This window comes from Pan paniscus, chromosome X (genome assembly GCF_029289425.2).
Source record: "Pan paniscus chromosome X, NHGRI_mPanPan1-v2.0_pri, whole genome shotgun sequence".
NCBI lineage: Eukaryota > Metazoa > Chordata > Mammalia > Primates > Hominidae > Pan > Pan paniscus.
In genome coordinates this window covers 39856619-39871152 of record NC_073272.2, presented here as the reverse complement: position 1 = coordinate 39871152, position 14534 = coordinate 39856619, and the positions used below count along the sequence as shown (strand labels likewise).

The following is a 14534-nucleotide window of genomic DNA, read 5'->3' as shown; positions in this document are numbered from 1 at the left end:
CAAAGTGCTGGGATTACAATCATGAGCCACTGCACCAAGCCTCAAGTCAGTATTTTGCGTGACCATCACCTCATCCATTTCTGATTTCTTTCTTTGTGGTGAGGACATTCAAAGGCCAGAGAGCAAGTCAACAGTAAGTGTGGTGTTTCTTGTAATCCAGCCAGAATCAGTGGATAGAAGTGAGCTAGAAGTTCCTTCTCAGCCCAGTAATAGAATGTATACTGGTTGTGGTGAAGACACATTGCTTCAGAGGTGACATAGGAAAGGAAGGCTGCTGGCCAGGCTATCCTGGACCTGGAATTTGGGGTGCACATTAACCCTTGTTTACAGACCTAAAGAAGTAGTTCTCTATTGGGGGCATTTTTCCCCTGGGAGACATTTGGCAATGTCTGGAGACATTTTTTTGGCTGCCATAACTGGGGAAAGGGGGATTGCTACTGGTATCTGTTGCATAGAGGCCATCGATGCATCTCTCAACGTGCAAGGCAGTCCCCCTCCCCAAGAAAGAATCATCTAGCCCCAAATATCAATAGTGCCCAAGTTGAGAAACTCCTGGTCTAGAATTTTTATCCTATACTAAAACTTATACCGTGGAGCTTAGCGGATTGGGGAGAGACAAAAATATGCATCTGGTCAAACTCCAGGTCACATTCCTAAAGATCCTGATTTTATTAGTGTGAGGTAGAGCCTGGATATGGTATTTTCATGAAGCTCCCCAGGTGACCCACATAAACAAGGTTGAGAATGACTCCCTGGAAAGTCTGGTCTGATGGAGGCCACAGAATAGACTGACCTCCTCCATTTTCTTGCGACTAGGGGGTTATTTAAGGGTTGTTGGTTCCCTGAAGAGGTAGCAGCAGTGGAGAAACCCACAGGAGATGGAGCGAAGTCCCCCCAAGTGCTAGAGAGGGTAAGATGGACGTTCAAGCCTGGGGCTTTTGTGAGAATTGGGAAATGGCACTCCTTCTGGATAAACAAATTTAGAACTTCTAGGTGAGTGCTCCCAGGGCTCTTAGCCTAGCTATCAGACCAGACTACTGTGGCAGAGAGAAAGATGCCCTTCTAGTGGATGTGGCCCCTGCCAAGACACAAAGCTCCCTGAACCCAAAGGCATTTGGATTTCGGCTCCCACTTGCCCCTTCCTCTGGATGCCTTTGTACAGTGCTCAAACTGCACAACCTAATGCAGCAACTCCAACTAAAATTTGCCTTAGCTAAGATCTTTCTGAGACAGCAAAGGGGCAACGTATTGCCTTACTGATTTAACAATAACTAAACAACCAAAACAACAAACAAACAAACAAAACTATGAGAGGCTTACTCAAATGCCTCAAAGAAACCAGATCCGTCCTGCGGGCAGCCTAGAAACCCTGTCCTGATGCCAGGATCCAGCGATGCCAAGCCACAGGGAAGAGGCTCCAGTCTGGTCGTGGTATCTTTGGGGTGGTTGAGAACAACCCAGGAAATGAGGAAATCTGGCTGCAGGAACCTACAGCTGGATCCCCATGGCTGTGGGTGAGACAGAGAACTTTCTGTGCCTTGTGCTCTCCCATCAGCTGATCCGGGAAGGAGAACCTCAAGCCCCATCCTAAACCGCAGCAGAGCAGGCACGCACCCGGTCCAGTCCTTGATTTATTCCTTTGCAAAAGAGAAACAAACTAACAAAAAATCTGTAGTATGGACTTTGACGTCGGCAGAACTACACACCTAAGTTCCAGTCCCTGCTCTGCCAGTGACGGGGGTGAATCTGGGCAAGTTTCTAAGCGTCGGTGTCTTATTGGAGAAAGTGGACATGGTAATAGCGAACTTGGGCATGGTCGTGAGGATCAAAACAGAGAACATGGCCATAGTATCCGGCCGCAGTGGGCCACTCTGAATCCCCTCGGTTGCCCCTTCTGTTTCCGTGTGACTCACGCAGCTTTCTGCATAGATGGTATCCTTCTAGACGTCTGGGATGTTCGAGGCGGTTGTATTGAATATCGTGTGTGTATTCCGGGTGAGGGGGCGCGCAAATTGGGGCAAAGAAAGCTACTTCAGGATATTTCGCTCTGCTGGGGCTTGTCTCCAGCGCTCTCTGGCCAGAAAAAGCGCTGGCACAAAAGGAGGAGGTGGGTGGGTCAGAGCCCCGAACCGCGCAGTGTTCCAGGGGGGCGGAGAAAGGAGGGCAGGCCCCAGGCAGGAAGGAGGGAGGGAAAGAGGCGAGAGGAGGAGTTTTCCAGCCCGGCCTTCGCCCGCCCGCTAGCACGCAGTCCCTTGGTCTCTTCGGTCTCCTCCCGCCCCCGGGAAGCGCGCTGCGCTGCCGAGGCGAGCTAAGCGCCCGCTCGCCATGGGGAGCCCCGCACATCGGCCCGCGCTGCTGCTGCTGCTGCCGCCTCTGCTGCTGCTGCTGCTGCTGCGCGTCCCGCCCAGCCGCAGCTTCCCAGGTAGGATCGGAGGCGTGGCTGCCTCCTCAGCTGGGCACCAAAGACCCCCAGAGTCGCCGTTGGGACCCTTCGCTCGGGATAGAGGGAGGTGCCGGGGGCGCCCTTTGTTTGCGCAGAACTCCTCTTTCGCAGCCCGAGGGTGGGGATGATGCGGATCGGGGCTGGTGTCTGGGCACGCGCCGGGAAGAACTGACCGTCCCATCTCCAGGCGCGGGGCGCCCTCGCGGCGACGGGAGCCCGAGCACCTTCTGCGTCCGGGCTTCCAGAGTTCCAATCAAACCCTTTTCGGTGTAGGAGGCTCCACAGAGAAAGTTTGGCCGCAGACTAGTTTGCTACTTTCTCACACCCAGAATTTTGCCTCTCGCATGGTTGCCCACTGGAGGCTGGCAGCTTGTCCTGGAAGGAGCCTCTATGCCCTCCCACTACACGTCCCAGGCTACCCCCTTGGGGCCGCAGGACACGAGCCACGGTAAAGCGACTTTTGTGGAAGGCACGGGCGGGGCCTCCCCTGAATCTCTTAACCCCCCCTGCTGGGGATTCCGAGAAAGTCTGCGCCTCTGAGGAAGAATTGCCAGCTGAGAGTGGTGACATGTGGCATGCACTTGATTAGCCCCAGGGAAAGAGGGCTACTCGCGCAAGGCTCTGCTGGGCAGAGGGTGCGGCTTATTCCTGGAGGGCGTGGTCTCCGGCATCTAAGGGGGCCCTGGTGTTTCTTGGGGGCTCTCATGGTGTGAGCAAAATTCTCTTTGGAGATGCACTTTAAAAAGCTCCAGCTAACTTCCTCACCCTGGAGTCTTAGGTTAGCGAAGAGCTTCAGGGGAGTAGGGCAATGTGCCATGCACTCCTGTTGCCTCGGAATGGAGAGGAAATCCATGGATGCGTTTTAATTTAGTGTTAATGGGAAAGTGGGTGACGTCGGCTATAGGGCGTGCAAATATTTGGCTCTGCGTTCAACACTGTGGGCAGCTTAAATCTGGGGTATGAGAAATGAACCTACTGAGTTCTGGTAGAAGGATAGAGGATGCCCATCTTTCTAGCAGTGTGCTTGGGAGATGTAGGGATGGCCGCGGGAAATTCTCTGCACGCACCTAAATAAATGAATGACTAAAACAAATTTGTAAATTAATACACAGGAACATTTGTGTTTTCAGCTGACTCTTAAGTTTTCAGCTGCTTTGTAGGAACTGATTCAGGGTAAAGTGGAAAGGAAATTTTATCCTTACTGCCAGGCAACAGTTATTCCCATGGTGTGTTAATACCTCCTCTCGCACCCCCTTTAGCAGGAATCAGGTTAAAATGAACCTGTAGGGGAAGAGGAAGTCATTAAGTGTCCCAGAAGCAGCTTTCTGGGAGCAGGCAAATAAGGTGAGAAGCTAGAGGTAGCTTTTCCGCACAGAGTTGGGAGGTGCCTGTGAGCTGCCTGGGAACCTCAACTTCTAGTTGAGCCTTTCTCAAGCTGGGGACCCCTTCTCCTTTTCCATCCGACCTCCCTCCCTTCTCCTCCCCTGCCCTCCCCTCTCCTTTCTCTCATCTTCCACCTTTATATAGTACAGCTTGCTACCAGGGCCCAGCCACAGAATCATGAGTTCGTCAGTTTGGGCATTCACTACCACCTGTCTTTTGGGACCTATCCCTGGCTTTCCTGGCTCCCTCTGCCAGCCTGCAAGCTGCTCCCAACTTTTAGCCACCATGTTCCTGCTTGCCACCACCTCCACTGACTCCTAACCTGCCCTCCGGCTCTGCTCAGACCACAGATGAGCTGAAGCTGATTGGAGCTGCTTGATAAACACCCCTCTTGAGCCTCCTTTTGGCATGGCTCAATGGGGTCTCTTGGGAAGTGTGCTCCGCTGAGGTTGTGAGATCCAGAGGAGGGGATTTCAGTCCAAGCCAGAGGCTTTGGAAGGCTGGGGAGGGGAAAATCTCTAGGCCCTTGGGTCTGAAAGCAAATCACATAGGCTGAGTTCACTCTAAGTGCTGGGTGACAAGTTTTAAAGATCATTTCAGAGACACTCTCTTAGCAAGTGGACATCATATCTCCAGTAAGAGAGAAAGTGAAGGACTTGAATCTGGAACTTCTGAAAGAAGATGGAGATCTAGGGCCCCATCAGCAAGTCGATTATGTAACTATCTGCACGTGAATAGCAAATCTGTCAGAGTGAGAGTAAATCATTCTCATTCCCACTCCTAGAAGGTCTCTGGAGTTCTTCCATCTTAGAATTTAATGCAGCTTTTCTGGCTCTCTGATCTATTTTTTGCAGCCTAGCAAAGATGCAGTGTCTATAAAAACCCACATGAAGTGTATGGAAAATTTGTAGAAAAGTTGTTTGTGTTTGACTGTGTTTGTATGCTTATAACAGATGAGAATTTAGATTCTGTTCTTAAAATAATTCTTAGAGCTGTATTTGCATGTGAGATTGTGGCGGTTCACTCTGCCTCCTTCTGCAAACAAGGCTGAAGATGGAGAATGAGTACCATGGCCTCTAAGAAAGGCTTCGTGAATCTTACATCTGGAGAAAACCGGTAAAGTAGTGTGGTTTTACTAGTCGGGAAAACCAAGTGAGGTTTGCTAAAAGCCAAACCAGACTACATCAGCTGAAGCAGTCTTTTGAAATACCACATTTGGAGATAAGTACTAGGAATGGAGCACCTAGCTCAGGTTATATAATTAAGGTGTCACCGGGAACAGGCTAGGAATTCCTATTTAGACTTAAAACATGTAATCAGCTGACAAAAGTACTCTGCAATGAAAAGGAAATATGCTGGGGAGAGCAGGTCATTTTCCTCTGGCATTTTCTTCATTGATAACACTTTCAGTACAGTACAATGTTGTTTGTTAGTTACTACTCATTTCGCAGATTTGGGAGCTGAACGAGACACCAGAAACCATTGTTAAAGCAGCGTCTTCACATCTTCCCACCTCATCGGTCCTTGTACCATAACCAAAGTGCTGCTTTTCTCTTTTAGATTATTGCTATAACATTCTCACTTTTGGTCTCTCTAATTCTAGCTCATTTTACTTTCTCACTTTAGATAATGGTCTTTTAAGTCCATTGACTTTAGTACTGTTTTTTATCACATCACTCCCCTACTCAAAAACTTAGGGCAGCAGGTCCCTGTTCTCACTCAAGTAAAAAGTTCTCAGTTGTTTTTAGGGGGCTACACAGTTTGCTTCTAGTCTAATATTCCAGTCTTTTCCCCCTGGTTTCCTAAAATCCTATCCTTATAGAACCTGAGTCACATTTTCCTTCTTGGCAGATGCTGCTTTCTGTACCTGGAATCCTTCCCCCTTGCCATTTGTCCAAATTCTGCCCATCATCCAGCAACACCCCCACTTTGATGAGACCTTTCCTTGATCGCTCCAATGGGAAGCAACGTGCCTTCCTTTTAACACCCATGGTCTCACTCATGTCTCTTATATTTATCACATATATCACATATTTGATAATGCTGTATATTATCATAATTTATGCACTCTTCTTCTTCTTGTAGATTTTAAGACCTTGGAGGCAGGGGCTGTGCTATGTCTTACCCTTATTTGTATTTCCCACGGTGCCTAGCAGAGCACTTTGTGCCACATGGATATTTGTGCGTAGTGGATTAACAGTGCCTGTAACTCCAGTGATGAGCCATTGGACAGGAAAGGAGCTGAGGGAAACATGTGCACAGGTACACAGGGCTTTGTGCCACCATGAATCTACGTACATAGAAACGATGGCTTACTGGATACAGAGGCTCCTTTTAAATATACGAACACTCTCTGTTTAAGCAATAACCTTCTCTGTTGGGGGCTGTAAGATGAGAGACTGACTGCAACCGCAAGCTGGAGTTTGCATTTATTATTTTTGTTGGCCACCTTGATCTGTGCCTTTCCCAAGTGGTTGAATGGTTTCCTTAGTAAACGCAAATATGTGTGCTACATCAATTCCCCTTTCAGAGAACACAACTGAAATTAGTAATTGAAAGTGAAGAGAGAATTTGAACAGAAGAAGGTTTAGTTTTGCCAGGCTATAGCATAGTATGAAATTTGTAGCAGGCAAGTTATGATTAATGCCCAGGTTAGAGATTCGCTTCCAAAATAGCAGCGTGAATAATAACCTCTCCCAACTTCCAATTCATAGGGAGTTTCTCAAACCAGCCCCTCAGTTCTTGACTGTGTGATGTCTTAACTGCTAACTTTTATGGGCCATTTGTTTTAGGAGGGTGGTCTTTTAAGCCTGAATCTCTGGGAAATTTGGGTTTAGTTCTGAAATAGAATCAGTTTCTACCTTTTCTAATAAAACCTGGGCTCTGCCCAGAGACTTATTTTTAAAGTGAACACCGAATGATGAAGCATTTATGTGCTTGGGAGACCACGATGAAGAAGGTATGCAATTTCTTCTCTCTCGTAGCTTTCTGTCTTATGGGGAAATAGAGACATAGTTATTTCAGGTGGTCAATGTTATAATACAATTGGATTGACAGGCCCGGGGAGCACAGAGAGGAGCTATGTGGGAACACTGGAATTGGTTATTGAAGAATGATGCTGAGACTTGCTGCTGCGGAGATGGTGGCACTAAAGGCCCAAGAAAAGTGAAAGTAGAGGATGTGTGGGCTTCTCTAAGAATGTTTTGAAATTGGAGACAAAAATCTGTGTGAGTGTCCTTTTTCTGGGGAGACGGCTCTATCCCGATTCAAAACCACTAGTTACTAGAGCACCTTCATGAATTCTATGAGAAAATATGCACTTAATGGGCAGAAAAATCAACATACAGAGTAAGATGAAATTACCACAGTAGGTAAACTTTGATTGAACCAGTGAGCAGGTGGCCTTTCCAGTTACGGCCAGCTGTATAGTTTCCAGTTATTTTCATTTAAAAAGCAGTACCAAGCAAAACAGATGTAATCGTAAATTGTAATTGCCTTCAGGCCTGGGCTGGTAACTTGCTGTACCCCCCTGCCCCACTTAGTACACAGTGTGACTTGGGGGAGGATCTTTAGTCAGTATTTGTGGATTAATTGATTGAAGTAATTGTGAATCAAAGTATTCCATTTCAAATCTCCCCTGTAGGATTTAACCAGAATTTCCAAGATGACACTTTCCTGAGAAAATGGATTGCAAGATAGCTAAATGTCAAAGGAAATTTGTCCATTTGGACAGGCAACGAATCAGGGCATAGTTAATTGCGAAGGCTCTTGGATGTCAAATCACCGTAAGACGTTATTCTAAGAGACTTAGAAACTCAAGGGAGTTCTGGGGGCAGGATGTGCAGATAAAGATTTAGAGGAAAAGCTTGTGCAAGAGAAAAGTCCTTGGTAGCACTGCTAAGCTCCCAAGTTTTCCAGATGATAATTGGTAGCACCTGGATCTTACGGGTGTCTGGCACATTCTGACCTCAGAAACCTCTGGAGTACTCATTCCCGAGCTGAATGATTCACTCACCCGTAATCCTTAGCTCACACTGGATGCTTCTTTATGCATTGTTCTCCAGGGAGAAGATAAATGGGTTTGGATATAATGGCTTGGATTATCCCAGAGGTTTGGGGTTGTAAATTGAGCATAATGATTTTCAAACTTTCTTCTGAGTAATAGATCCAAACATAGAATCTGGGGACAGACTTTCTGCCTTGGCCTTGAAATATCATTGCAATATTTCTTCTGTCCCACTCTTACAGTGACCTGTAGTGTAGTCACATGTACTAGCAGCTCATTTCCCCTGCTATCACTAGCTGTTTGCAATGTACATCCAGTAGTACTTAATGAGAATCTCCTCAACGCTGATTACACCCCATGATCTGCTAATGGATGACGCTCGCCTGCCGCTTATTGTGTGGGTGGCTGAGCTGAATGACCCTGCCAATCCCAGTGATCCAAGATTGTTCGCAAACACGGTTAAATTAGGGCCACAGGGTGAGAATTAAGCCAAGGTTTGGCAGGCCCATTGTGGAGTGGTGAGGAAGTGGTGGAGCGGCTACATCCTCCACCTCCTGAGATTCTGCCCACAAAGTGGCAATTCCTTATAGGAACTCTGACAGACATGTTGGTACTGACTCAGTGTTAGTCAGATCAAGGCTCCAATTCCTTTCAATCCCCAACACTGAAATTCTGCTTCCACTTAGATTTTAATTCAGCTTTCCAAGGGGTAGGGTCATTGTGTTGCACCATTACCTATTCACGGAGCTGATGCCCCCAGCCACGTGAATAGGTTGTGGGATCTTGTTCATTTTTGTATTCTCATGGTCTAGCAGGGAGCCTGACTTCTGGGAGGCTCTCAGTGGATCTGTGGAGTGACATGTGCTGGGGGGCATGCCTCTGGCCAGTTCTGAGCCTCTGGGTGGGTGTCTTGGTCTTTATCTAGATTTCTGCAGGAGTTTCTCTGTTCCACACCCAGGCTCCCTTGCATGGGTTGCCTAATTCATGGAACCATGGAACCTCAGACTGGGAGGATGCCTGAGATGGTAACTTGCCCTGCATTTTAGGGAGGAGCCTCTGAGGCTCAGCAAGATGAAGGGATTTGTCTGGGGTCACACAGAGAGTTAAATGCAGAGTTGGGAGTAGACCTCAGTCTGGTGGCTATAGAATTCCTTTCACTTCATAGGCATGCATTGAATTCAATTTTTGAGTGATCCCTACATGTCAGGCATCCTGTGGGGAACCAGAGATAGGCAGGCAAGAATGAATGGCACTGAGCATTTGATATGGTTTGGATCTGTGTCCCCACCCAAATCTCATGTTGAAATGTAATCTTCAGTGCTGGAGGTGGGCCTGGCTGGAGGTGATTGGATCATGGGGGGCGGATTTCTCATGAATGGTTTAGCACCATCCCCTTTGGTGTTATTTTTGCAATAGTAAGTTACCATAATACCTGGTTGTTTTCAAAGTGTGTAGCACCTCCTTCCTCTCTCTCGCTCCTGCTCTGGCCATGTAAGACATGCCTGCTTCTCCTTCACCTTCTGCCTTGATTGCAAGTTTCCTGAGGCCTCCTCAGAGGTAGAAGCTACTATACTTCCTGTACAACCTGCAGAACCGTGATCCAGTTAAACCTCTTTTCTTTATAAATTACCCAGTCTCAAGTATTTCTTCATAGCAGTGCAAAAATGGACGAATACAGCATTGTTCACTGAGCCCCTGTCCAGGGTGTATCTCAGGGCTATTCTTTATATTGACACTTGGCTATACTCTCAGCATCTCATATCTAGAGCTGTTTGGATGTTTTTCAAGAGTTCTGAGAAGTTGCTGCCTCAGTGTCAGTCCTTGCCCTCTTTTGAGGTTGTCAGAGTCCCAAATGCTTCCTCTCTATACCACTTGCTTTGAGCTCCCCAACTGATTTGTGATTAAATTCATAACAGTTTTATTGAGATACAATTCATGTACCATACCTCATTCATTTAAACTGTACAATTCAATGGTCTTAGAATATTCACAGAGTTGTGCATTCATCACCACAAACAATTTTAGAATGTTTTCATTGCCCCCCAAATAAACTCCAAACCTTAGCCATCATTTCTTAATCCCCCATCCCTAGGCAACCACTAATCTATTTTCTGCCTCTATAGATTTGCCTACAATTGACCTTCCATAAAAATGGAATTACACAGTATTTATCATTTTGTGTTTGGCTTCTTTCACTTAGTATAGTGCTTTCAAGGTTCAACTGTGGCAGGATACTAGCCAGAGTCAGCCAATGGTGCCTGGCCACCTCTCAATGCTGGCTGCAGGGCCACCACTGGTGCATAAAGCACCTTTGGGTGAATTAGAAAAAGAGGCCCCCATCTGGCCACATGTAGATCTGTGGACACAGGGCTTGGTCAGGAGACAGACTTTGGGCAAGAAAAGGATAGAGGCAGGCCCAAGACTCAAGGACTTGAGGCCTTGAGTCCAAGGATTCAAGACTTGGAGAGTGGAGGGCAGGCTTGATTTGAGACCCCACTTGCTCTTTTTGAGGGTGTGACGGTGGGTGCTGTAGTGCAGGGAACTCCCTGAACTATATCTATGTAGTCTTGGATGTCAGTAGCTTAACTCCAAGTGGACAAGCTATGGACCCCATATTCTTTTAGAGCTTGTGACTCTGTAAAAGAACAAAACAGAAAGCTGTGCTTGCATGCCAGCAGCATCTGTGGTGAACTCTTGGGTCACCTGGGAGCACGTTAAAATTGCAGAAGCTCAGGCCCAAACCCAAGACCTACTGAATCAGCATCTTCATTTTAACAAGATCCTTCCAATGATTCTTCTACATGATGAAATTTAGGAAGTGCTGGTCTGATGAATGAGTTCAGCCCTTGGCCAAGACAGAGTGGCTTGCCTGTTTATAACTGCCACACAATGGTTCACTTCCCCTCCTCTCCCTTTTCCTGTTGGCTTTGCCTTCATCACTGAATCCTCTGACCTTCCTTTCCTAAGTCCCCAGCATTCCCGAGATAAGCATGTACAGCCTGTAGGTTAGGTTTTTCCTCCCTTCTCTAACTCAAAAACAAATGCAACCTCCCTTGGCTTCATCTCCTTTTAAGCCTTTCTGCCAGGAATACAGCCCCTGCCTGGCTTAGCCTTGAGCAGCAGCAAAGCACATCTTCAGGCTGATTGGTAACAGGGGCCTTGCATGGCTTTTTCCTGCAGCTAAGATGTATTAATACCTGATGAATAACTTTAGCTGTCAAGAAAACCAGGCTAGTGTGATCAGGGCCGCTCCTGCCACTCCAGCAAGACTCCTGGGGCTGAGAATTCCTGGAACTGATCAGCTCTTAAAGACACAGGGACTTCTTATCTTCATACCAGAAATCAATGCCACTGGGGTTAGCGGGGAGGCAGCACCTTGGGAGATGAGTGAGAGTGAGACCAGTGGGTTAGTCAGGAAAACACACAGCCCCTCACATTAAGCCCCTCAAGCTCCATGAATTGGGGATGTCAGGAAGACTGAACTGTTAACAGCACTTAAAGAGGGTCTCTCACCTTTTCAGGGAGTTGGGTAAGTAGTAGTTTCCAACCCAGCAATGGTATTTTTTTCCTCTGTTCTTTTCCTTTTTTTTTTTTTTTTTTTTTTGACCGAGTCTTGCTCTGTCACCCAGGCTGGAATGCAGTGACATGATCTCGGCTCACTGCAACCTCCACCTCCAAGGTTCAAGAGATTCTCCTGCCTCAGCCTCCCGAGTAGCTGGGATTACAGGCGTGTACCACCACACCTATCTAATTTTTGTATTTTTACTATAGATGGGGTTTCACCATGTTGGCCAGGCTGGTCTCAAACTCCTGACCTCATGATCTGCCCTCCTCGGCCTCCCAAAGTGTTGGGATTACAGGCGTGAGCCACCGTGTCTGGCCAGCAATGGTATTTGTACAGGCTGAGTAAGGATCACCTGGGGAGTCTGATGAAATATGGTTTCCCTGGCTCCGCCTCTGTGCATTTTGATTTAGATCTAGGTTAGGGACCAGTAATCTAGGGTGAAGGTCTGCAAACAAAGTCCAGGCAGGCCAAAGATGGCTCACTGCCAGTTTTTATATGATTAGTTGAGCTAAGAATGGTTTTAACATTTTAAACTGATTGAAAAAAAATCAAAAGAATAATAATGTTTTGTGACAAATGAAAATGATATAAAATTCAAATTTTGATGTTATTGGAACACAGCCATGTTCATTCCTTTGGGTATTTGTCTATGGCTACTTGGTGATACGATGGCAGTTGAATAGTTGTGACAGAGTCCATATGGCCTGCAAAGCTGAAATATTTTCCTTTACAGAAAATGTTTGCCGAACCCCTAATCTAAGGCCTTACTCAAAGTGTGGTTTGATAACCAGCCTCACCTGGGAGCTTTATAGAAATGTAGAATCTTGAACACCATCACAGATATGAAATAAGCACCTACCTTTTAACAAGATTCCTGGGTGTTTGGGGCTACTTCTTCCCCACCACGAGGCTCAGCTCAGGACTCATCTTGGAGGTCCAGGCCAGCATGCTATAACTACCCTTGTATACGGTTAATTTATCTGACACATAACTGGGTGTCTCATTCTCAAGGTTTGAGGCTTGGTAGCCTCCTGATATCTTAGATGCTCTAAAAACTAGGTTGCTGTTTTATTCTTGCCAATTCTTGGCTAGGATCCAGTGTCCTAATCTGAGGCTGGAGATGGACTGGCTTTTGCTACCTGCTGACATATTTCTTAATGCTTCCTGGATTTCTAGACAGCAGTCTCCAGATGTGCTGCCCTGCCAGGATCTTGGTATGTAGTATGGCCCATAGCTCTCCACTGTCTCCTACTTCCTTCCATGAAGCACTGCTTCCCAGAGACATTCAGAAATGGTATATGGGAAGCAGGATGCACTGTAATTTAGTTGCAAAAGGCTGGGTTAAATAGGTTTCTTTATTGCAGGACTGCTCAGGGTCATTGATATGCCAGTATACCTTGTTACTCTCTGAGAGAGGACAAGGAGGAATAGTGAGGACCACAGAATCTCAAAGTGGGGTCTGTAGACCAGCAGCAACAGCAGCAGCATCTCCTGGGAACCTAGTAGATATATACATTCTCAGACCACACCCCAGAGCTACTGAATCACAAGCTGGGTATGTGGGAAGTGGGCCTAGCCATCTGTGTTTTAGCAGATCCTCCAAATGATTCTTATGTACACTCAAGTGTGAGAACCACTGGTGTGGACGTTTCCAAATGGTTTTCTCCGAACATCTCGCTAGCCTAGTGTTTCATATTTGTTGATTTCAGTGAACACTGTGTTTTTGGTTTCAGGACAAGACATTTGGGAACATGACATTGAATTTTTCCTGAAGCATTTACTGGTGGCAGTGACCACTGCAGGCTTGGGGAGGTGGAAGTGGGGAAGAAAAAAAACCCCAACCTTTGGGTAGCATCATCTGTCCCACATCTGTCTCTCTAGCAATTGTGTCTTGGTTAAAGGAAGTTTTTTTGAGATGAAAGCCACCAACTTTTGGGTGTTGCCAACATGTGTTCTTTAAAATGTGTTTTTGTGTATTCAAATGTAAAGAAAGCTGGGGAACAGCCCTTGGGGTGTTTCTCCTCTTCACGTTACTTCCTTTCGGAATACTTTCTTCTGTAAAATTTCCTCATCCAAATTCCAAACTCATCTTTTCAGGCCAGCCAAGTCCAAATGGCTTTCATTTGAGTGAGTGACCCTTTTCTCCATGGGAAGCCTCAGGACACATTCAGATAGGAGGGAAGCTATGGCTCTCAGCATGAGGAGGCTGTGTCTTCCTTCTCAAAGCTCAGCTCACTCCCTCCCATTCCAGACCTTCTTCCTTTGCCTTCCATGGCTAGTGGTGTCACAGCCATGGGTCTGTGTGTGAACACTTTTTAGTGTTTACTCTGTGAGGATATGTAACTGCTGTGTTGTCACTTAGTTTGAAATTCTCAGTGATAGTGAGGCTTGAGGGTGAGTTGGGAGGAAGCACTAAGTTATTCTACTTCCTCCATGGGCTGGCCGCTGAGGAGAGGAATGAGGGTTGAGAAAGCCATGCAGACCTTGATTTTCAGTGAAAATAGATGAGACAACTGACAACTTCCATTTCTATGTTTTTGGTGGGCAGAAAATAGATATTATCGTTTACTTTTCTTGGCTTGGTGGTCTGAATGCTACACATATCTATAAAATGGCCCATTTGATATTGCAGATGAGCTGAAAGTATCCTCTGATGAATGTACTTTAACAAGGCTTTCAAAAATTGTAGGCTGACCACTTTTTTTCCAAAATTTTTTGCAAAAAAAAAAAAATATATATATATATAGGCTGAGCACAGTGGCTCACACCTGTAATCCCAGCGCTTTGAGAGGCCTAGGCGAGGGAATCGCTTGAGCCCAGGAGTTTGAGACCAGCCTGGGCAACATCTTGGGACCCTATCTCTAAAAAAAAAAAAGAAAAGAAAAGAAATTAGTCAGGTGTGCTGGCACTCACCTGTAGTCCCGGCTACTCAGGGGCTGAGGTGGGAGGATCGCTTGAACCCAGGTGGTCAAGGCTGCAGTGAGCCATGATCATGCACTGCACTGCAGACTGGGTGATAGAGTGAGTCCCTTTCTTTAAAATAAAATTATAAAAGTAAAACATGCTTATTATGAAAATATTCAAATAGAGGCATAAAAAGTTGAAAGCAGGCCCACCCTTCATTTTCCTCTTGATTC

The 14534-nt window shown here is 46.4% G+C and overlaps 1 protein-coding gene across 2 annotated transcripts in view; it reads left to right on the top strand.

Annotated features, from left to right (window-relative positions):
- Positions 1-1676: 1676 nt before the first annotated feature.
- Positions 1677-14534, top strand: part of SRPX (sushi repeat containing protein X-linked) — a 72381-nt gene continuing 59523 nt past the window's right edge. Inside the window, exon 1 of one of the 2 annotated variants that reach the window (XM_003815383.5) lies at positions 1677-2422. In XM_003815383.5, the coding sequence (XP_003815431.1) occupies positions 2326-2422 (97 nt within the window). In that variant the 5' untranslated portion in view covers positions 1677-2325. The remainder of the gene's footprint in view (positions 2423-14534) is intronic. The other variant, XM_034949897.4, reaches the window with a different exon arrangement.